This window comes from Rosa chinensis, chromosome 2 (genome assembly GCF_002994745.2).
Source record: "Rosa chinensis cultivar Old Blush chromosome 2, RchiOBHm-V2, whole genome shotgun sequence".
NCBI lineage: Eukaryota > Viridiplantae > Streptophyta > Magnoliopsida > Rosales > Rosaceae > Rosa > Rosa chinensis.
Genome location: NC_037089.1, coordinates 80,400,566 through 80,423,718, shown reverse-complemented (window position 1 = coordinate 80,423,718; position 23,153 = coordinate 80,400,566). Strand labels below are relative to the sequence as shown.

General features: G+C 38.7%; 1 protein-coding gene and 1 long non-coding RNA gene across 7 annotated transcripts; one reads left to right on the top strand and one right to left on the bottom strand.

Annotated features, from left to right (window-relative positions):
• Window positions 1–5,830: 5,830 nt before the first annotated feature.
• On the bottom strand, window positions 5,831–8,491 carry LOC112185140. Its single transcript, XM_024323351.1, has 4 exons — window positions 8,081–8,491; window positions 7,220–7,846; window positions 6,890–7,114; window positions 5,831–6,223 (listed from the first exon to the last, which is right to left on the bottom strand). Exons 1-4 carry the CDS (start codon window positions 8,489–8,491, stop codon window positions 5,831–5,833), a joined length of 1,656 nt encoding a protein of 551 aa, XP_024179119.1.
• A 6,823-nt stretch (window positions 8,492–15,314) lies between these two features.
• Window positions 15,315–21,002, top strand: LOC112187408. 6 transcript variants are annotated; one of them, XR_005806504.1, is made up of 9 exons: window positions 15,315–15,647; window positions 16,113–17,287; window positions 17,702–17,775; window positions 17,931–18,039; window positions 18,883–19,019; window positions 19,172–19,305; window positions 19,469–19,567; window positions 20,259–20,369; window positions 20,742–21,002. It is a non-coding gene; the product is annotated as an uncharacterized LOC112187408 (long non-coding RNA). The 6 variants fall into 6 exon arrangements; XR_002931077.2 differs by having other exon boundaries at window positions 16,113–17,775; XR_002931076.2 differs by having other exon boundaries at window positions 16,113–17,775; window positions 18,874–19,019.
• The last annotated feature ends 2,151 nt before the right edge of the window (window positions 21,003–23,153 follow it).

The window sequence follows — 23,153 nt, the reverse complement described above, 5'->3', positions numbered from 1 at the left end:
TTGTTGAAATTCGGAGCAAATTCTCTTCTGAACAGATCCCACTTCAAATGGTGTACAGGTCTCACAACGACTCCAACATGGCTGAAATTTGGAGATCAGATATATGAGACATAGATGAACAACTTTTATGAAGAAAGGATTTTGATTATATGTCCCGAAAAGGACGTTTCTTGGCGTGCAAGAAGGCTGATCTGCACAGGAATGAGCGTGCTGGATAGCTCCCACTTCGGATGGTGTACAGGTCTCAAAACGACTCCAGTAAGGCTGAAATTTGGAGGTCAAATAGAAGAAACATTTATAAACATCTTTTATGCAGAAAGTATTTTGATCAGAGGTTCTGAACAAGATGTTTCAGGGTGTGCAAACAGGCTGATCTGCACAGGAACGAGAGTGCTGAACAGCTCCCACTTCAAATGATGTACAGGTCTCAAAACCACTCCAATAAGGCTGAAATTTGGAGGTCAGATAGAAGAGACAGAGGCGAACAACTTTGTTGAAGGAAGGATTTTGATCTGAGGTCCCGATCAAGATGTTTCGGGGCGTACAAGCAGACTGGAGTTAGAGCCTCGTGCTGATAACGTGTTTAAGGATAAACATAAAATAATTTTGGAATGAACATAAATTAACTTGAGAGTGAGAGAGATTTGATTCTGAGAATGGAGAGCAATGTGTGTATTTCATTTCATTCAAAGGAGGTATTTATAGGGATACATTTGGAGTAAATAATGATACAACTTGATGGCATCTTCATTTGTAGCCTCATTTTGTGGCATCTCCATTTGTAGCCTCATTTTGTGGCATCTCCATTTGCAGCTCCACATTGTGGTTGTGATGATGATGATTGCCACACTTGTTCCCCATTGGCATAAAGCTTGACACACAAGTCACTATACCTAAAATACCTATCTTATACATGACATAGACATTTTATACTATGAACAATACAACATGTTTCATATATACTACAACAAAGTCTTGGCTATCCCAATGTTTTTATTTTGGGTCAAAAATTACCTAGCAAATTTCTAAGTATATCCAGCAATTTATTTATATTCAAAATTTATAATTAAACCCAGCAATTATTCCCAAAATACCCACCTAAACAAATTACATGTACCAAGCAAACTGAATAAACATATAAACAAATCGCAACCCTTCAAAAAAAAAAAACAAATCGCAATAAGGGAGGAAAGATGGGATTACGTCTATTAATCCTATTATGAAAGGAGGCCTATGCTCCCTTGTGGTTACTGCTCTACAGCATGATGTGGAAGATCGATCTGAAATTGGGCGCATTATGCATGATTGTAAGTCATATTTGACGTCTTTTCACTCTTTTCAGGTTAGGCACATCTTCCGTGAAGCAAATGGTGCTGCAAATAGGTTGGCACACCTTGCTAGTTTTAATTATCTTTCTTATGTTTGGCTAGATGAGTCTCCTGTTATTATTCGGGATGTACTCTATGAGGACTTTTGTACTGATGCTCGAGGTCAAGGTATTATGTCCCCCTCGACGCATTCTAATTCTAATATAATAAGTCAGGCGTGGGGATGAGCCTCCCAGCTTGGCTGGGTTCCAAACCCCTTTCAAAAAAAAAAAAAGATAGACATCCACATCCAACAATTACAATAGCCAAAAAACTTCCTTATAGTTCTAGCTAAGCGTATGGTGCATTTCACTACAGCCACCATAGATTGGTACCCATTCTAATATTTGATGCTCATAGTACCTTGATCATGGACATCTTGCAAAAATACATCATAACTTCATTTTGGCCATCCAAGTCAGCTTCCAAATATGAGTCTGGAAGTTGCATCCTTGATTAGCATAAACAATCACCAGTACTTTAGCACTCACTTTTGGATGAAGCTTCAGTTTGGCAATGTATTCTCCAACTCCTGAATCTGTGGAAGAGATGCTATTGGCTTGTTGACATCCCTACAGATTAATGAAAGAGCAGAGAATGGAGCGATTAGACAATCATGGATTCATGGGCATGAAAGAACCGAAAAAGTTTCTGAAGCTAAGATTGTTGAATTGGACCATTTCCATACCCTTCTCTTCTCTCAAATACACACCCAATTAAATGAAACCAGCCTCACCTGACCATTACATCAAAACCATTGTCTTGTGGGAAGAGTGATGCTGGTGAAGAACGCTAGGAATTCTGGGATTGTTTGTGCAGGGTGCATAGTTTTGTTAAAGATGTGGGTATTTTGGGAAACTTGTTGGGTTTAATTCAATATTTAAAAGCATATTTAAATATAAATTAATTTGCTGGGCGCACTAAGAATTTTGCTGGGTACATTTAGAAACACCCTTTATTTTTATTTTTATTAATTCAGGCTATTTTAAAAAATAAAAAATTGTATAACTTATCTAGAAAAAAAAAACAGTAATTATAGCATAGACCAATTACGATAAGGTGGAATTTTACCCTTCATTTTGATTCAGACTTTTTTTTTCAATACATAGTTCTTAATACTTAATACATAGTTTTTTCAATACTTAAGGATGTCTTTCCTGATACCCCATTAAGATTTTTTTTTGTTTTTATTTTATTTTTAATACCATTTTACCCTCACCTTTATTACTTAGAGAGAGAATGGAAGAGAGAGAAACCATAAGGGACTTCGCCGGAGCCCCGTCACCGGCTGCGGGATTCTGGTCACCGGAATCTGGAATCTGGCCAACTTTCTCCGGATTTCGGCCACCGATAGCCGGATTCCGGTCACCGGTCGCTGCCCACCGGAATTTCTGAAAACCTCACCGGAAAGGTTTATTGCCCCCAATAGACCTCTATTGCTCCCCAATAGACATCTATTGCCCCCCAATAGACGTCTATCAGTCCTGTATTGGTCCCCAATAGATGTCTATTGCCCCCCAATAGAACTTTCAATCTCCGGAATGAGAATTAATCTCCATAAAATTAGACAAATAAAACTTTAATTAAGGAAAAAACAAGGAGATTACATCAATTCAAAACATATATTGGCCTCCAATAGATGTCTATTGCCCCCCAATAGACACTTTTTTTTTTTCGCCCCGTCTCAGACTTCATTCTGCCCATAGTTTACCAAAAAAAAAAAAAAAAACCTGAACGAAAAAAAAGGTCGGGGGTGAGAGACTTGAGCAGAGTGGCCCGTGAGGGCAAGCCATTGATGAAGCCATTGATGTTCACGAGAGGATATTTCCAGTTATCAGTTTCCAATCCAGTTGTGCCCACCGCGTCGGTCCTAGCAGCGAGGATGTTGACTCCCGGAACAATCAGATCAGGCTTCAGAATTTTCGGGTTCAACCCGTTCGGTCTTCTACCCGAAAACAAAGCAACCACAAGAGCAGGATTAGCGTCGACAAAGTAGCGAGCCTGTCTCCCGGAGCAGCAACGACGACCAAGCAGGGACTGACGTCGAGAATCGCCTGCTACAGTCTGGTACCCTCCGGCATCGGCGACCTTATCAATTCAAACAAAATCTTGGCCTCGATCGGTTTGGCTGCTTTGATAAGAAGTTGGATACAGAGGGGAGGGGGAGAGAGAGAGAGAGAGAGAGAGAGAGAGAGAGAGAGAGAGAGAGAGAGAGAGAGAGAGAGAGAGAGAGAGAGAGAGAGAGATCGGGATGAGAGAGGAGACAGTGGCAGATGTTGTAATTCTTTGATTGAGTTTAGGGTAAAATGGTCATTTGATATTAAATTGTGTATGTGGGAACAAAAATCAGTTATTGGGGTAAGTGGGATGATTTTTACTTATTTTGGTGCTTTGAGTCAAGATCTCTAGAAATTAATCTTCTTCAGGGGTTTCCCATATTTCACTAAGATTTGTGGTTGATTGTGACTGAATTAGTTTTCCTTCTATTGATAATCACCAATATATACAGATATACAGCCTTGATAAACAAGGAATTCGTATAATCTAGGGATACAGATAAAACCATAATCCTCCTGTACATGATTTCCTAAAGATATAAGAAATCTATTCTTAATTACATAATATTCTCAATTCTAATTACATAATATTCTCAACACTCCCCCTCAAGTTGGAGAGTGGATGTTAAGAACTCCCAACTTGTGCAACAAATTCTTAAACCTTTCTTTGCCCAACGCTTTTGTAAAAATGTCTGCCAATTGCTGCAAGGTTCCAGCGAACCTAGTGCGAACGGACCCATCAACTATCTTGTCACGAATGAAGTGACAGTCCATCTCAATGTGAAGAGTTCTTTGATGAAATACTGGATTTGCAGCAATGTGTAAAGCTGCTTGATTATCACAATATAACATGGCAGGTTTGGCAATAGGTATGTGCAAATCAGCAAACAAGTTTTGCAACCAAGTAAGCTCACAACATGTACCTGCCATAGCTCTGTATTCAGCTTCAGTACTTGATAAAGATATTTTTTTTTGCCTTTTGGTGCGCCATGAAATAAGAGATTTTCCCAGGAACACGCAATAGCCAGTGGTAGAACGGCGAGTAATGGGACAACCCGCCCAATCAGAATCACAAAAAGCTCTCAAACTTAAATCGTTTTCACTATGCAAAAGAAGACCTTGACCAGGACATGATTTAAATACCTGACGACCCGAAGTGCTGCAGCCATATGATGTAAACGTGGCTCATGCATAAATTTGCTTAAAACATGAACTGAATAGGTAATGTCAGGTCTGGTGATGGTGAGATATATGAGGCGGCCAACTAAACTCCTATATGCTGCCGGATCCTTAAGAAAGTCTCCTATTTGACAATTTTGTTTCTTCCATTGGAAACTCAACAGGTTTGGCACCCAAAAAACCGGTATCCTTGATAATTTCCAATGCATACTTCCTTTGGGAAAAATATATACCTTTTCCTGAACGAGCAATTTCAATCCCAAGGAAATACTTAAGATCACCCAAGTCTTTAATTCTAAAGCGGGTATGTAGAAACTGTTTAAGAGCCTTAATAGAGTCCAAATCATTCCCAGTGATGAGAATATCATCAACACAAATCAACAAAACTGTAAGGGAATTACCAACCTTCTGAATGAAGAGAGAATAGTCGGCCTTTGATTGAGTGAATCCAGCAGAAAGTATCACCTCAGTAAATTTAGCAAACCATTGTCGTGATGCCTGTTTCAAACCATATAAGGACTTGTTGAGGCGACAAACATAATTCTCCCCCTGTCGCTGAAGACCAGGAGGAGGTGACATGTACAGTTCTTCATGGAGATCCCCATTAAGAAAGGCATTATTAACGTCAAGTTGGTGAAGGGACCAGGCCTGACAGGCTGCAAGAGCAAGAACACAACCGATAGTAATCATCTTGGCAGTGGGGGAAAAGGTATCATGGTAATCAATGCCTGCAGCCTGTGTAAAACCCTTGGCCACCAGACGAGCTTTATAATGCTCAATAGAACCATCTGCCTTACGTTTAATCCGGTATACCCACCTACATGCTATAGGGCGTTTTCCAGGAGGAAGAGGAACAAGAGTCCAAGTATTATTGGCAACAAGAGCGGCAAGCTCAGCATCCATGGCGGTTTGTCAGTTAGGATCAGAAGCAGCTTGAGCATAAGAGGTAGGCTCCTCATCCCTACTAATAGCAGCAACATAGGATAGGTGCAGTGGTGAATAACGCTGATAGGAGATGAAATTGCATAGAGGAAAGCGTGTACCTTTGAAAGGATTCGGCAAAGGAGATGACAAAGGGTGTGGAGGCAAAATCACTTGCGAGCAGACATAGTCCTTAAGACGGACATTAGGAACATGTGGGCGTTGTGAGCATCGCGGAGCAAGGATAGGATCGTGGTCGGCCAAAGGAGGAGGTTCAATGGCAGGTTGGTCGAGGGGAACAACAGGTTAGTCAATAGGGTGGAGGACAGCAGTATCCGTGTCGAACAAAAGATGAGAGGAAGGAGGGGAGCTGGAGGATTGTAATGAGGTATCAATCCTGGGCTGGGATTGCGATGAGGTATCAATCCTGGGCGGGGATTGCGACGAGGTATCAATCCTGGGCTGGGATTGCAACGAGGTATCAATCCTGGGCGACGCAGGTTCTAGAGATGGAGGTGGTGGAGGTGGGCGGTGTGAGATGGTGCTATCAAGGATAGGAACAGGAAGCGAGAAGGAAGGAGGAGAAGATGACGAAATCCCTTGAGAAGAGGATTGAAAATGGAAAGTATCCTCCAAAAAAATAACATCACGATTTGCAAAAATCTTTTTGGTTTCAAGATTATATAACTTATATGCTTTCTGACCAATCGGATATCCAAGGAAAATGCATTTATGAGCACGTGGAGAAAATTTTGATGAAGGAGTGACAGAAGTGGCAAAAGCGATACAGCTAAAAGCACGCATTCGAGAATAATCAGGAGGTGTATGATAAAGTACCTCAAAAGGAGTTTTCTGGTGAAGTAAAAGAGTGGGCAGCCTATTAATGGTGTAGGCAGCGGTGAGAAGACATTCACCCCAAAATTGAAGAGGCAAATGAGATTGAAAACGAAGAGCTCGAGCAACTTCTAGGAGGTGTCGGTGCTTGCGCTCAACAACACCATTTTGTTAAGGTGTGTAAATGCAAGAATGCTGAAAAATGACTCCTTGATCTTGAAAGAAGTTGCATAAAGAAAGGAATTCAGCACCATTATCGGAACGAAATTGCTGAACATGGGTATTAAATTGAGTTTTAACATAGGCAAAAAAATGTCGAAGTAAATGCTGCGTCTCACTTTTGTGATGCATGAGAAAAACCCATGTAAAAAGAGAAAAATCATCCACTATAGTCAAAAAATAATGAGCACTATTAAGATAAGGCGTCTTATGACGTCCCCAAATATCACAATGAATAAGGGAAAAACATCGAGAAGTTTTTATTGAACTAGAAGGAAAAGGTTGGCGGGTCTGTTTAGCTAAAGGACAAACCGTACATTTATGACTAGAATCAAAATCAAAAGAAAGAGAATTCTTGGCTAGAAATTGTAAACGAGCAGGAGAGGGGTGTCCCAAGCGGCGATGCCAGAGATCAGATGGTATGGTGATGTGACCGACAAAGAGATGTGTGGTAGGAATGGAGGAAGACAACGCCACAAGATAATATAAATTTCCACTTCGCTTACCCACACCAATCATCATCCTCGTAGCCAAATCCTGCAAAATACACCAAGAAGGGAAAAAGGTTACTGAACAGTGCAAATCATCTATAGTGCGTCCAACAGACATCAAATTGACATCGAATGAGGGAACACAAAGCACATCCCGCAAAACTGCATTATTAATAGTGATGTTTGCCTTGGCTCCACTAGGCAAAGATACAGAAGGAAAAGATGCATTCATGTGGCTAGTAAAAAGATGTGGTGCATTAATAATGTGGTGAGTTGCTCCACTATTGATTATCCATCGATTAGGATCCACCATAGACAAACCTAAAGCAAACTCTATAGCAGAAGCAGCATTAGCCTGAGGAGTTGGTGGCTTCGGATTCAATGCAGCAATAACCTGAGTGTATTGATCTTCAGTCAGGTTGGGAAGTGTCACTTGCAGCTCCTTAAATGAAGGTGTGCAATCAACATGATTAGCAGAGGCATCATTGTGTGGTGGAGGTCGATTTCCTTGTTGTGGATTGCGTTTATAGAGCCGATGACCAGGTGGAAAGCCATGTTTCCTATGACAAGTCTCCTCAGTATGATAAAATTTGTTACAATAGGTGCATTGAACTGGAGTGCGATTGCGAGAACTGCTGCCTTGATTGCCAGGATTGTAACGAGGTATCAATCCTGGCCTGGGATTGTTACGAATGGCCATTACTACTGCATTAGATGGAGCAAGGGCAGCAACACCAAGTTCTAGCTGCTTCTCTTCCTGAGTTACTGAAGCATAGGCCTGTCTCACAGAAGATAATGGATTCATTAGTAAAATTTGACCACGAGTACCTGCATACGATTCATTCAAGCCCATAAGGAATTGCATGAGTTTGGTGCGGTCATTTTGTGCCCCACAAGTACAATTCTCCACTGTATTGTATGAGGCAAGTTCATCCCAAAGTGCTTTCAACTTGGTATAATAAGCAGCGATTGAGAATTGGCGTTGTTCAATCTTGTAGATGTCTCTTTAAACCTGGAAGATAAGTGGGGCGTTTCCCAAGGCGAAGCGTTCCCTGAGGTCTTCCCAAATTGCACGAGGTGTTGTGCAGGAGAGGACCGAATCAGCAAGGTCTGGTTCAAGAGAATTGAGAATCCAGGACAAGACCATGTCGTTGCATCGCTGCCATAGAGCATGCTCCTCTGGTTTCTTGATTGCAGATGGTTCTTTGATTGCACCAGTGATGAATCTGGTCTTATTCTTTGCACTCAAAAAGATCCTCATGGCGCGACACCATGAGTTGTAATTGTCTCCTGTCAATTTCTTGGAGACAAGGATGAGATCGGGATGGTCTGAATGATGAAGGAATAGCGGATTTGCAGATTCATCAGAGGAGGTGCCGCTGCCACCATTGGGAGTTTCAGAAAAGATATCGTCTCCAGCCATGAAGAGTCAGGGAAAATGAAGAAGGATAAAGGCTGCAAAAGAATTTTGCAGAAGAAAGAAGAGTCAGGACGTTGCTTGCTCTGATACCATAAAGAATTATGATTGTGACTAAATTAGTTTTCCTTCTATTTATAATCACCAATATATACAGATATACAACCTTGATCAACAAGGAATTCCTATAATCTAGGGATACAGATAAAACCATAATCCTGCTGTACATGATTTCCTAAAGATATAAGAAATCTATTCTTAATTACATAATATTCTCAACTAATTACATAATATTCTCAACATCATTAAAGTAATTGCAACAACTTGATGTCAGTTATTTGAGGTGATGTTTATTCGTTTAATCTCTGTTTGTATTGCTAAGATAATCCGATTCTGTGTTGTCTTTTATTAGGATATATAGGCGACAACAAAACAGTTGATGATTTTGATGAGCAGACTTGGAGCAGTTTTGATGATCATTGGTATGTTAGTTTAACCCACCCCACCCTCTGAATTATAGATGGGAGTTCTACTAGGAATTCTGATAACCTATTATTTCCCATTTGAACTAAATGTGTAGGAAATTTTGACAGTGAAAAGAGTTTTGTTATAACAAATGTCCTATTATTCTTCGCTTTCCAAATGATGTCTTTCTTATATCACGGGCAACTCTTCTGTTGCATTCGATAGAAACAAGCTTCATAAGCTATATAGTATATTGGTGACAAGTAATGCTAGGAATACTATATACAGGCATATAGATTGAATTGTAATGTGATTTGAAAATGACACTGCAAGTAATATTACATTTTATTGGTTTTCGTTACAATCCAGTACAAATATATTTAGAAAATTACACAGAAGTGTCATTTTAAAATTTTAATTAGCAATAAAGCCACCTAGTTTTTCTTGTACAACTAAGGCCACTTTCATCTTCAATTTATTTTGTACTTTACGATTTTGCCCATATGCAAACAAAACAGTCTCTGTCTCTCTCTCTCCCCTTCCTATCCGTCACCACAGACCTCTCTCTCTCTGTCTCTCCTTCCTCCCTCCCCGTAACCATAGACCTTTCTCTAGAGCTCACTTGGACCACCGGAGCTAACTGCCGCCGGGATAGAATGATCGAGCCTCTCCACAGTTTGAATTCGTCATCGGGCTGCTGGAAGAGACTGATTGAGCCTCTCTACGGTTCGAATTCATCGTTCAATTTTCTGATGCGCCGGGCCGGAGGCTGTGTGCGTCACCGGAGGTAATGGCTTCATCGACAACGGTCGGGGTCTCCTCCATCTTCCTCCGTGACTGGATAGTCGTTATTGTCGTCTAGAAGATCTGGTATGCGAGCTCCAGTGTCGCAAAACCACCTGGCCTTACGGCTCCAGCGTCAGGTCCAATAACGACAGCGACGACATCGTCTCCACCTTCGAAGGTAACTCCAACCTCTTCTTGCAGCTTCTGCCTCGTTCCCACCGCCGGGATCTGAGATTGCGTATCTGAGCTCCGATTTGAATTCGTCGGGATCTGAGATTGCATATCTAAGCTCCAATATGAGATTGCATACCTTGAGCTTCCGATCATTGAGCCCGGTGGCCAGGAGCTCAAATTCGAAGCCCAGTCGTTCTCCGACGAGCGGCTTTGATCTAGCGGCTGAGATCTGAAGCAGTCGATGCTTTCAAAGTCGTCGGTGGCGGTAGAATCGCCTGGTGGAGTGAAATGTTTGGGATTTTAGGGTTTTGATTATAATGTATAAGAACATTGATGATTTTGATAGAAATGTTTGGTGAAATGGAGTAATGGAGTGATCTATATGCAAAAGTAGGAGTCTTCTTTTGAGTTTTGGTATAGAACAGATTGGATTTTTAATTCTTTAACTGGTGAGTGTTGAAAGCCTTCGATATTGTAAATGGATAGTTGTTTTAATGTTTCATAGAAGTTTTTGTGTAGGTTGGTAATAGCTTTCTCAGTTGGTGATAGTAACTTCGTTAGTCTCTGGTAATAGTTTTTCAATCTTGCAAATAGATTTTGTTTTGCATGATAGTAGTTTTCTGTGTTCGTGTGAGTAGATTTTAGTGATGATTAAAGTAGTTTTTGGTGCCGATAAGAGTAGTTTTTTTTATATTGGTGGGAGTACTTTTTATTGGTGGTGACAGTAGCTTTTATTTCTTATGAGAGCAGTTTTTCTTGCTAGTGACAGTAGTCTTTGTTTCTGGTGAGAGTAGTTTTTGCTGCTGGTGATAGTAGCTTTTCTGATGACAGTAGCTTTCTGATATTTGTGATAGTAGTTTTTGTTGTTGGTGTGAGTAGCTTTAAGTGTTGCTGAGTGTAGTTTTTGTTGCTGGTGACAGTAACTTTTGTTGCTGATGACAGTAGTTTTTGTGACCTCGCCAAAAAACTCAACAGAGTAGCTTTTGTTGCTGGTGACAGTAATTTTTGTTGTTGGTGGGAGCAGTTTTTAGTGTTGGTGATAGTAGTTTTTGTAACCTCACAGAAGGCCTTCGGAAATTTCATCAGAGTAGCTTTTGTTGGTGGTTACAGTAGCTTTTGTGACCTCGCAGGAGGTTGCTGTAAATCTCACCAGAGTAGCTTTTCTTGCTAGCGACAGTAGCTTTTGTTGCTAGAGACAGTAGCTTTTGTGGTCACCGGAGTTCACTGGAAGTTGGCCGGAGACCCACCGGAGTTGGCCGGAGACCCGCCGGAAGTTGGCCGGAGGTCGGCCGGAAGTTGGCCGGAGTTGACCGGATGCCTCGCCGGAGATGAGAGAGAGAATGATTGTTGACTTTTTACTCTAGTGGCATTTCTGTAAATATATTGGTTTTTATATCTAAAATATAACACCTTTTTTAATTTAGTGGCCTTATGAGGGAAAAAACTAGTTGGTGGCCTTATAGCTAAAAAAACATTCAAATATGCGCTTATATGTAATTAACCCAAATATATAATGTAATACAATTACCGTTCGTGATTCTGACCAGATTGCTTTCATTTCTTTGAAATGATGCTCATCATCTCCCGCTTGGGTTGTTTATCTAAGAGAAGATGGTATCTGATATACATTTAATGGAATCGTTGATGGCACAATTTTGCTCACTACTGCTTGTTTCACATTCCTTTCAGTGCAGTTGATATTCCCTTCTGCACTCTGCTGAAGCTGCAATGCAAGTTCTAGGTCCCTAACAAGATCAGTCATGGATGGTCGTTATGTCCCATTGTTATGCATGCAACTGATAGCTATCTCAACGAACTTATTCAGGCACTCGACTGCAATCTTACCTCTCAAACGTGCATCAATGATTTGATCAAGTTCCCCATTCTGATGACAACTCTTGGCCCACTCAGCCAGGCTCTTTTGCTTCAGCTCTTCTGTCTGAATCAATGCTAGCCTTGCACACTGTTGAAGAGAAAAGATCCCACATTAGAAAAGTGACAAATAAAATATAACTTATAAGTGGGTGGATCTCACCCAATTGTACCGAGGCCTTTTATGATTAAAACTCAACACCTATCGAGTGGTTAAGTTGGGATAATATCGGTATAATGGTGGGCCACATGCCATGCTTGTCGTTGTTTAACATGGTATCAGAGCGGGTCTCTCTCCAATTGCGTCGTCATCATGGACCTGGATATCGGTTCATTCATTAATTGATTCACCAATCTCCTCTCCAATCATGGACCTAGTTTGGGTTCATTAAATTGGCCATCGGAAGTTTCCTATTGGATTATTGCCAAGTGTCCGATGTGGGCCTTGGATTTGTACAGAGGCCTTTTATGATTAAAACCCAACACCTATCGGGTGGTTAAGTTGGGACAATATCAGTATAATGGTGGGCCACATGCCACACTTGTGGCTGTTTAACACACCTCTTCACCACCGTGCTGATGTGGGTTTTGGACATGTTAGTCGTGCCTTTAGACAACCCAAAATCCGAAACTTTGGACATGTTATCTCATTTTGTAGAAAATCAAGTCTATTAGCTTGTAGAGCTTTTTAAGTCATCTCTCTTCTCTTGTATTGTTATCTCATTTTGTAGAAAATCAAGCTACAACTTTAGTTAGTAGAATTCTACTTTTTCCTGACTTTCACCTGAAGTGGAGGACGAGATTTAAATTTTGTTGACTTTTAGAAATCATTTGTAGTTTTGTACTCTGACTTGCTCATAATGAAACTTCTCCCATCGACCCATCTTGTGGTTTCATGGGAAAAAAAAAAAAAAAAAGGTCTGTCTAGCTCGTTCTTTTAAAACTATGAGTTTTAGATTATAATAATTGGAGATATTGTTTGTACAGGAAGTGTCTGGTATATATGTGACTGTGTGAGCGTTTAGTCGTCACATTTCCTTGACAAAAGTCTTGAACTTCTCTTGAGCAAAAGTGAGACATGATCCAAGACTCTGCTCTTTTATTACTTTAGAATCTCGACGAACCGACCAGTTAAAGAGAATAGACGTCCATGCAGTTATATTAGACTTGGAGTTTAATCTTGGGAAGTCTTTACCATTTTCTTGTTCAATGTTCAAACAGAATCCCTTTTACATTGTCTCCACAGCTTCACCATCTGCAATAAGAGAAGCATTGAAATTGTTGAGAAGGGCACAAGCGAGTGAACTTTTGGCGGGTAGTTAGGGGAATGCTGTAAGTAAATACAGAGCGTGAAATAGGGGGCAACTCTCTGGCCACGATCAGCGTGTCCATGTGCTGAAACAAGAAAAGGTAGAGATTAAGCTTTTGCAGCTGGAGATAATCTTTGCATGATGATGGGGTGGAGAGGAAAAGAGAACGAAGCTGCGGATAGACTTTGACAAGTAGTACTGCTCTCCTTTCAATTGCGTTTTTTAGTCCTTGCAATTGGGAAATGTCTTTCTGCATAAATTATTAGCTCAATCAGAATAGACACTAAATTAGTACGTAGAAAAGACTTGATCACGAGATTCACGAGTAACTGGTCAGCTCCTTTTTAACGAGTGGACGGCAGAGACTTGGTGGACTTAGGGGCTGAAAACGAAAGCAGACCCCATTTTGCTCTGTGGTGTAGAGTAGCAAAGGTTCGTTGGGCTAGACACAATTTCAATTCCGTTGACGTGTGCAGTTACTCCCTACTTGAAAGCAGACCCCAATGACTTGAAATCTCTTTCATTATCAAGCATAAAAGATGAAAAAGACTAGAATGCTGATTGAAAATTGGAATTTACACAGCTCGGAATATTCAACAAAACGCACAATTCTTTCACATTTCTTATGAGTTCAAAATTAGTACCATAGTCCATAGCAGTTGTTCTTAAAAAACTGAGATTGAGTTGAAATGTTATTGACTGAATGTATTACAAATATTTACTACATATATTATCCACGCACCCCCTATGATTCTACAAACATCTCTCTCATCTTGTTAACAATCCCAACCGGATCGATGATCTTGGAGAAGATTGTCCTGGTCAACCTTCGGATGGATTCATTTGCCCCACTGCTTCGCTCACTACAACTAGACCCTTCATTGTCCTTGATCAATGCAATCTCATCTTGAACCGTCCTTTCAGTGTGATCAATATAATTCTCGTTGTTCTGTTGTATTTCCAATGCAAATTGAATCCCTCTCACAACATTATCCATTGACGGCCGTTTCATCCAATTATCATCCATGCTACTCATTGCGATGGAAACAAATTTATTCAAGCATCGGAATGCAATTTCACCCTTCAAATTTAGGTCAAAAGTTTGATCAATTTTCCCATCACGATGACACTTCTTGGCCTATCCAACCAGGCCAACTTGATTACTATCCATAATGGTCACAGCTAGCCTCCTACCCAATACTTTCGCACAACACTACGCTGAATGAGTACACATCAGACTTATTAGTCAATTGTCGTCGTTGGTAGTAATCAATGTCAAGATATCTGAAACTATCCTTCACTTCATGCTAATGTGGGTCTTGGAAATTGTAATAATTACCCATTTTTGACAACCCAAAATCCAAAACCTTGGCTACCCATTTCTCATCTAATAATATGTTTGCGCCCTTTACGTCGCGGTGAATCATGGTACCTTCGATACTTGTGTGAAGGTAGTGCAAACCTTGTGCTGCACCAATACAAGTCTGAAGCTGTAGTTTCCAAGGAAGATTTGGTTCCTTTGGTTTGGTGATAATCCACCACTCATATCCCTTCATTTCAAACTTCCCTCACCTCATAATCCACTCACCTTAAAATCCTATCACGTAGAAGCTAAAGATATTAGCGCCAAGTTGCATGGTTGAGTTTTGGATCTGCATGTCAATTAACATCAATCAACTGACAATCTCTGGCACTTTTTCATTTTGTGTACACAATGGTTTCAATTATTTTATCAGTCTTTGGCATTGGGCGAAAGTCATTATATACTTTTCAATTCAACAAAACAAATTAATTATTAGCAAAATTTCTATTATACATGCATGGATGTCATATATGCACATGATCCAACAGTGTGTGAGTCTCGTCGGAGCGTGTTACAAACGTTTTTATATACTTTTCAATTGAAGAAAACAAATTAATTATTAGCAAAACTTCTATTATACATGCGTGTATTGGCATATGATTCAACAGTATGTGAGCCCCATCAGATAATGTGTGTGCCATATAAGTATATGATTCAATAGTTCATGCAAATTTTCAATCAAATTTATAATCTTTAAAATATCGGAATAAATCAAATCAATGAACAATTAAAATTTATCCAACATGAACTGTTGATATTACTAATAATAAATCACGATTATAAATATATATTTTCTATTTGACAAAAAATGTACCAAAAACGAATAAAATCATCCATTTGAATATCCCAGCAAAAATCAGGTTGGTACTTGGCAGCCAAATCTAGCAGAAAATAGTGGGGGAGAAACGGTGTCGTTTCCTCCCTGTTGTTCGCTCGTATTCGCGAAGCCAAATTACCAAAATTAATCCTCCTCCCGAGCATGCTCATCCTTTGCTCCGCCCAAATAAAAATCCCCAATTCAGTGAATTCACAGCATCACATCGAACGGCACCGTTTCGCACTCCGATGTTCGCTTGCCGAGACGATAATAGCAGAAATCGGAAAATGGGTAATCTGGGAGGAGCGCTGTGGTGTTATCAGGAACTCAAAGTTTGTAGCTTTATTGGGCTATCATCACTTCAGGGATATGCAGGTGAATCCTTATAATTTCGATTTAAAATGCAAATTGGAAAAGCAGGAAATTAGTCCTCTTTTGCTTTTGTTAGAATTGGAATTATGATATGCATGGTGATTTTTTGTATTTCATTACGGTTTTAGCTTCCTGTGAAGTGGCTGCATTTTTGGGACTGCAAACATTATGTTGGTAATTGCAACAAGTGGATGCCAATTAATTTGTTTGATTTATATTTATATGTTGCTCTATTATGGATTTATGGTGTTATCTTTGATGTAAGATATATCCTTTTTTGACGGAGAAACGATAGATGATGGTAATGAGCAGATTGTCAACCACTACTCTCTTGTTACTGCAACTGATATGTTTCTTGTTGCCTCTTCTCCTGCATCACTGATTCACTATGAAAACTTTCCATTACATTGTTCTAAAATTTCATTATTCAATTTTAAGTTCGCGGTTTGATAACTTTCTCGTTTCCAGGGTATATTGCAAGAGTTATCATTGTCATTCGACTGAACTGGCTCGGAGAATGGGAAACATCACTGGTGTGTTAGTTATGAATCATAGATTGGAGGTTGTAGTAGTAATAATGATATCGCGTTATTTCCCATTTGGACTTTTGAACTTAATGTGTAGAAAAGTTGACAGTAACGAGTCTTGTTATTACAATTTTGGTGGTGAGGGGAAATCTGTAGCTAAATTTGGAGTGAGAAAGCCGTGCTGTAGTGTAAGGCACTTGGCTGATGTTAGATGACTGAGGTGCTTTTCTAACTTGGGATATGTTGTTGCCAAGTTGATGTTGCTCTGAGGGTGAGAATGTTGAGTTGATATCTCCAGTCCAATTCCGGTCATCATAGGTGTCGGATAAGTTTCCAGAATAGCCACAATTAAGGGTGATATCATCGACCGGAGTGTAGATAGGAGGTGAACCGCTAGCTACAAGGAGGGTGACGATGTGGAGATACAAGGAGATGGAGGGACGTGTGAGAGTTGGCTTCATGGTAACTCTGGGGATCAAGACGGAGAATTAAGTAGGGTGAGAGGTGTTTTGATGGAGAGGCAAAGCTTTCTCTGATGTTTTGTCCTTTTGTAACGCAGGAGCGTAGACTTGCAACAGACCAGAAAAAGAAGAAGACTGGTCTCTAAATCAAAGATTCTTGGTTAACACGAGAAATTAACAAGCACTTAATTTTCTTTTTTACTCTTACGAATTCTTTTTTGACTGTAATAAACACTGATTTGTTAGTTGAGCAATGTGTTTTGCAGAACCAACTCCTTCTGTGATCCATCTTCAATTACATACCAATTCTTTATCTGCGCGTTGTCTGCCAATTGATAAGTTTTCTCATTTCATGTAAATAACTGTGTCATGATAGTATTTGTAATGGTTATAATCTTTCACATCCAAGTAAACTCCGAAGTAAAGCTTGCATTAAACAAAAGAAAGAAAAGAAAACTGGGGTCTATGATGGGTTGTCGTATAATCTTTTCGTCCAGCATCAACAAATCTTTTCGGCTATCTTCTCAGTAATTTTATGGGGGAAGACCTCCAATCCTTAAGTATGAAAGAGGTTTAGAATTTGGAGCAGCTACTTGATTCTGCTCTGAAGCACATAAGGTCTAGAAGTTCTCCACTTCAAGTTCCTTTATTTTTGGTAATATATGTAAAGAATTTTCCCATAGTTCGCAAGGTTTGCTCATGTATTGTAATCTGCAAATCGTTTCATGCATTTGCCAGTATATATAATTTTTTTCCATATTTGTGATTGAAGATGACATTGTAATTCATATGCATCTCTGTTCTTATCTTTGCAGTCAATTCATGACTTGATGTCTTGATGAGTACTTTTTTTCTTCTGTTTTTTTCATTAAATGAGTGTGTGGGAATGCTTCGATGGTTTCTGTGTGTTATGAGTTTGGCTTTTTGCCCTTGGGTATCTGAGAAATTGATTGTGAAATTTTTTAATTTTTAATTTTTTAGTTTATATTTGTTTTGAATTTTGTCAGTTTTTAAATGTATTGGTGGCATGGATTTCTCATTTGGTTTCTTGGCTATTTGGGATTTGTAGCGTTGCAGTTGGTGATGGCTTCCATTGCAGTGATTGAGCTTTCAGTTTTTGGTTTGGTTGAATACATTGAGCAGGTGAATTAATTGGATGTCAGAATTTAATAATTAAAACAAAAAAAAATGCTTTTGAAGATTTTTTTTTTTTTGTGATTACATTTGTGTGTGTTTGTACTGCCTAAATTTGTGAATTTGTTGTGTTGATATTGTTAGAAGAATGTTTCTTTTCTCAGGAGATAGAGAAATCAAGTGACCATACCAAAAATTTCTTGAATAGATTCAGTGGATTGCATTCTGAAGTCCAAAATCTAACCACAAAGAAATACTTGAACTGATTTCTTGGTGAGTGGATCTAAAACCTTAACTTTTGAAGGCATTCATACAATCTGTTCATTCATTAGGGGAGCCTCCACCATTGCTTTGACTTTGAGGTCTGTGAATTCATATCCATCAATGGTTGTTCATGACAGTCGACTAATCATCCATAAATTTCAGAATTAGATGGTCTGACAATCAACTATATATTTCCTCAAACCATTAAATTCCCTTTTCTTAAATATTTGGATACCTGCCGATCTTCTTAGAGGGGATGGACTTCTTCACAGTTGGCTTAAACAGAGATATCCTCTTAATCTAACCCTCAATAATACCGTCAACAACATATTGTAGATGCCGTATCAAGCTAGCAAATAATAAGGACATGAACAATTTGGCTAAAGGATACATTATGCATTAGTTAAATGTGTGTAATGCATTACTATGCATTCTGCATTTGAGATTTCCATTAAACATCTTTATTACTCTTCTATCTCATCATGCATCTAGCACTTACACCTTGCTTTGCTGTCCTTTGTATTAAAGTTTCTGACGAAATTAGCTGTTATACTTGGTTTTCAGAGTGTAGAGTGTACAACAATATACCAACAAAATCATTGCTAATTAAGATGCTAACCAACTCAAAAGAATGTTTTACTCAGCTATGAGTGGATAGGTTTCTGTTATAGCATGTGTCAAATCACCATTTGTTCAGTGATGAACCCTTCCAAATCCACTCAGTAAACAAGAGAGTTTTATCATTTATAGGAAGTAAGTGAAAAATAAATAAAACTAAAGCTTAGTTATGTATGTAAGGGTAGGTAAGTTGCCATTCACAGATTTTCACTTTTCTGAGTTAAGGTACTGCAGATCATAAAGTGAGGTCAGTTTTCAAAACCGCTATGAAGTATAATGAGGAGAAAAGTGAAGTTCATGTTATGGCAAAAACTTTGATCGCAAAATTTGAGGAAACGTGGATGCAGCTTCTGCCTAAAGTTACTGTATAGGTATATCCCAAAATGATGTCCTATGAGTTACACTTTCCATTATGTCTTCTTTATCATTTGAGGTTCAGTAATGCTGTGGTATTACAGATATTCGTAGCATCTTGGTTAATAATTTCTTGATAATCTTTAACTTATGAGCAATATACTTGCAGGAAAAGAGGCTAGAAGAGGAAGATGCAGGAGCACAGTTAAATATGGAGCTCACTAAAGGTGATGTTCATGTTACGGTTAGATCGCAAAATTTGAGTAAATGTGGATGCAGCTTCTGCCTAAAGTTACTGTATAGGTATATCCCAAAATGATGTACTATGAGTTACACTATCCATAATGATAAGTCTTTTTTATCATTCGAGGTTCAATAATGCTGGTAATTTGGTATTACAAATATTCATAGCATCTTGGTTAATCATTTCTTTATAATCTTTAACTTATGAGCAATATGCTTGCAGGAAAAGAGGCTAGAAGAGGAAGATGCAGAAGCACAGTTAAATATGGAGCTCACTAAAGGGGCTGCTTATGCTAAAATGGCTAGAAACTTACGCAACAAGGTGCGTGTGAAATAAACAACCTTCTTATGTGTATCTAATGGATCTGGAATGGAAGTTGTTATAGATACATCATTTACAATTGAAATAGTGGACTCTGTTTTTAAATCCTCTGATGTCTTCTTTTTAGCTTTATGAGGTTGATATGCATTTGGGAGAACTCCGAGTTATGGTTGTTCAAAAATGCAGGTTGTTTAGTAACATTTTATCTAATTACAAAGTGCTTTCCATCTATTTGATCTAATATAGTGCAAGTTGAACCTATGTTCATAGACTCCTTTGTGTTATGAATTGAGGAAAGCTTAAGGAGTGAGATAAACGGCCTCTTTTTTTTTTTTTTTTTTTAACAAATTTATTTATTGCATTTTATTTTCACCAGCATGAAAACTCCTGTTGTGATTTGGTTGATGAATTCTGGGTTTTAATACATTCTGGTAGTTTGATCTTTTCTGTAAACCTCCATATGGAGACTGCTTCATTATGTGTTTCATTACTTATGTCAGTGAGATATCTACATTTTTCAGATACTAAACTTTATCATATTTATCTGCCTAAGTAAAACTTGACTTATTTGGTTACTTACCTACTATAATTTTGTCTTTTGTCACCTGTTTAATTTATATTCCATGTCCTGCTGTTCTCTATATTTTGTATTCTGATTCATTCTCTCTCATCTTCATACCTAATATTTCAGTTGGTGTCCATCACATTCAAGAGCAAATGAGGTTGATCCTCACCATTGTTGCTGAAAGCTACAGCCAAGGAAAAAAAAAATGGTTTCTGAGCTTTGAACATCGTAACTAAAGTAAAAAAGGCTTTCTGGTCTTATTGATATTTTAGTTGGATTTAAGACGAGTTTTACTTTTCCAACATATTTGAATGTTTACCAGGAAAGTTTTGGTTTTATGTTTACTCTTCTCTTCTGGTTCAGTTGTTTATTGAACTGATTTAAACTGATTAGTGTCTTTGATATAAAGATGAGCCTTATGTCATAACTTATACCAGTTGTGTCATTGATTTCATTCCAAAGATTTTCAGTAGCAACTTTTAAGGTTTAATTCCACTTGCTTCTCACATTCCAAGTGCATTCTAAATTTGAATCTTAGCTATATTGATTGTTTGCCGTACCTACTGAGCTTGTGAAGCTCACTCACTATGTAATTGTTGTGGTTTTCAGGAAAGGAGTCCATGAGTGGACATGTTAATGAGATACCAGAGTTGTCTTGAGCAGAAAATGTTTGGAGCTTTGTTTTGCTTATGAAGTGTGCGCTGAACTATGCTTTCCTTGTTTAAATGACTGCTCCCTGGTGCTGGATGCTTGTCATTCCAGAATTGTTGCTCTTTTTGCTTTTGCATTGTACATGTGTTGTAAGTAACTGAAGTGTTAACCTGGAGCATTCTTTTGGTGCTTTTTGTAGTGGAAAACTTTGGAAAGCAAGTGGCTCTTTTAAGTTTATGAAGTGAAGTACTTTTCTTCTCTCAGAATTTTGTAAGGCCCCGTTTGGAAACAGAATTTTGATTTGGATTTGAATTTCAAATCTTATGTATTTAAAATCTGCAGAATTGAAATATGTGTGTTCTAAATTTTGCTGTTTGGATTAAAAAAGATATATAGAGATTTAAAATTGAAGATTTAGATTTTGTAATATTAGAACAGTATCCATCTCAACCAAATCAACCATCAAAGGCTTCAGGGCAATCTCAAACTTGACTCAGAGGGAATGAAGTCGGCGGTGGAGAGCTCAGCCACCATTGATGGCATCAATGAGTCGTCGATGACGCAGGAGAAGATACAGAGGCTGAGCCGAAACGCAAAGAGAGAGTGAGAGAGAGTAGATTGGGATTGAGTCGGCGGCGATGTAGAATAAGCTACAGAGGGAGGGAGGGAGGGAGCAGGAGAGAGAGAGAGAGAGAGCTTGGAGAGAGAGAGAGGAGAAAAGAAGAAAGAGAGAGCACGATCTGCTCTTTCAAGGAATCCAAGACCTGATGATTTGAAATAACTAGGGTCCCCTAGTTATCTGAAATCATCAAAATTTGCTATCTGAAATCTCTGGGGTGATTTTGAAGAAATCCAAATACTCGCTAAAAAAAACAGCCAAACAAGCAGATTTGGATTTGGGGGTTTCAAATCCAAATCCACACTTCCAAATCCCTATATCCAACAGGCCCTAAAGGTTTTATGTGAAATGTTCCTGTGGAACTTTGTTAAAAGTCTAGATCAGTGAAAGAATTATAAACATGCTTTTAAGTTAGAGTTTGAAAACTTCCAGTTTGCTTTTGTTTATTTTGAGAACACGGATTTAAGATACTTAAAAAAAAAAAAAAAAAAAAAAACGCCTTACACTGAATTTAGTTTTAAACCAGCACATTAGTCATAACTCGGGTTTGGGTTGTGACATTGGTGGACTACCCTATTGGGCCAAAACTGTTGGGCTGGGGTTCTGCCCTAGTCCATTGTTATTTTGGGCTAGGGTTTAGGCCCTTGGCCCAACCCTATGTTTTTAACTTTTGTCTATTTACAATAATGTTTCTTGTATAAGGAACCTAGATCTCTAGCGCCTCTGGCGTAGTACCAATGGAGAATCCCCGCTACCTCTACGTATTTGATGGTATAATAAGTAGGTCTATTTCTATGTACCATTTTTCTACCTATGTCCTTAAATGGCAGCGGAAGCATATGTATTGGCCTATTCTATTTTGTGATGAATGCTATTATCACCCTTCGGGCCAATTAAAAAAAAATTATAATCAAATACATATTTGAGAAAGCAAAAACATTCACTCAAATCATTATAATTGCAGTCATACAATTTCCAGCATAAAAATTTCAGTAAAACAGAGTACTTACACAGCAAAAACATACACAATACTACTCAATACATCTATAATTATCTTTGCATTAGTCCATAAATTTGGGACTCAACTGCTCAAGTTTGAATGCAGAGTTTAATAAGAAGAGTTTGGTTAAGAGAGATATTGAGATTGTATGTGTTCTACTTAATAAAAACTAACATGAAAATTCTTGTTCTTTGTTTAATAAGTGTTGGTGTAATGGTGTTCACCTGGGCAATTGCTGACCAAGAATTTATGCTCACCCTTAGATTTACATCCAAGGGTGGAAAACAAAGCACCTCAACTTAATAATAATTTTCTCTGTCATTGAATGTAAATCCAATGGTGGTTGAGCATTATTTTCTTGATCAATAACTGACCACGTGAACATTTACGGGGGCCAAATTGGCATCAACATGTATATATATTAATATTACACATAGCCAGAGTCCTAGTGTCCTAGAGACTAGACTATTGCCATTCTTATTAATTATAAATAATTATATGTATGCGTAAGATATGAAGACAAGGGCTCAGCCCCCAAAGAAAAAGAAGAACGTATGCAGTTATGGGCGCAAACCTGAAAAGTACTGAATTGCATGTAGGTGATAAAAATCAAAATTTGACTCGGGGCACTGCCCCCACTCGTCCCTTGCTGCGTCCGTCAGTGCGTGGGCAGTGCTTATTCCTCTTTGGGCTTTACAAAATTTTTTATTCTCTAGCATTTGGCTCGATTTCTGTCAATTAAATGGTAAAG

Coding starts and splice junctions, on each gene's coding strand:
- LOC112185140 (XM_024323351.1), bottom strand. CDS start 8,491: ATGGCTGGAGACGATATCTTTTCTGAAACTCCCAATGGTGGCAGCGGC. Junction 7,847..8,080: donor ACGCCCCACTTATCTTCCAG/GTTTAAAGAGAC, acceptor TCTGTGAGACAG/GCCTATGCTTCAGTAACTCA. Junction 7,115..7,219: donor ATAATGCAGTTTTGCGGGAT/GTGCTTTGTGTT, acceptor TGTATTTTGCAG/GATTTGGCTACGAGGATGAT.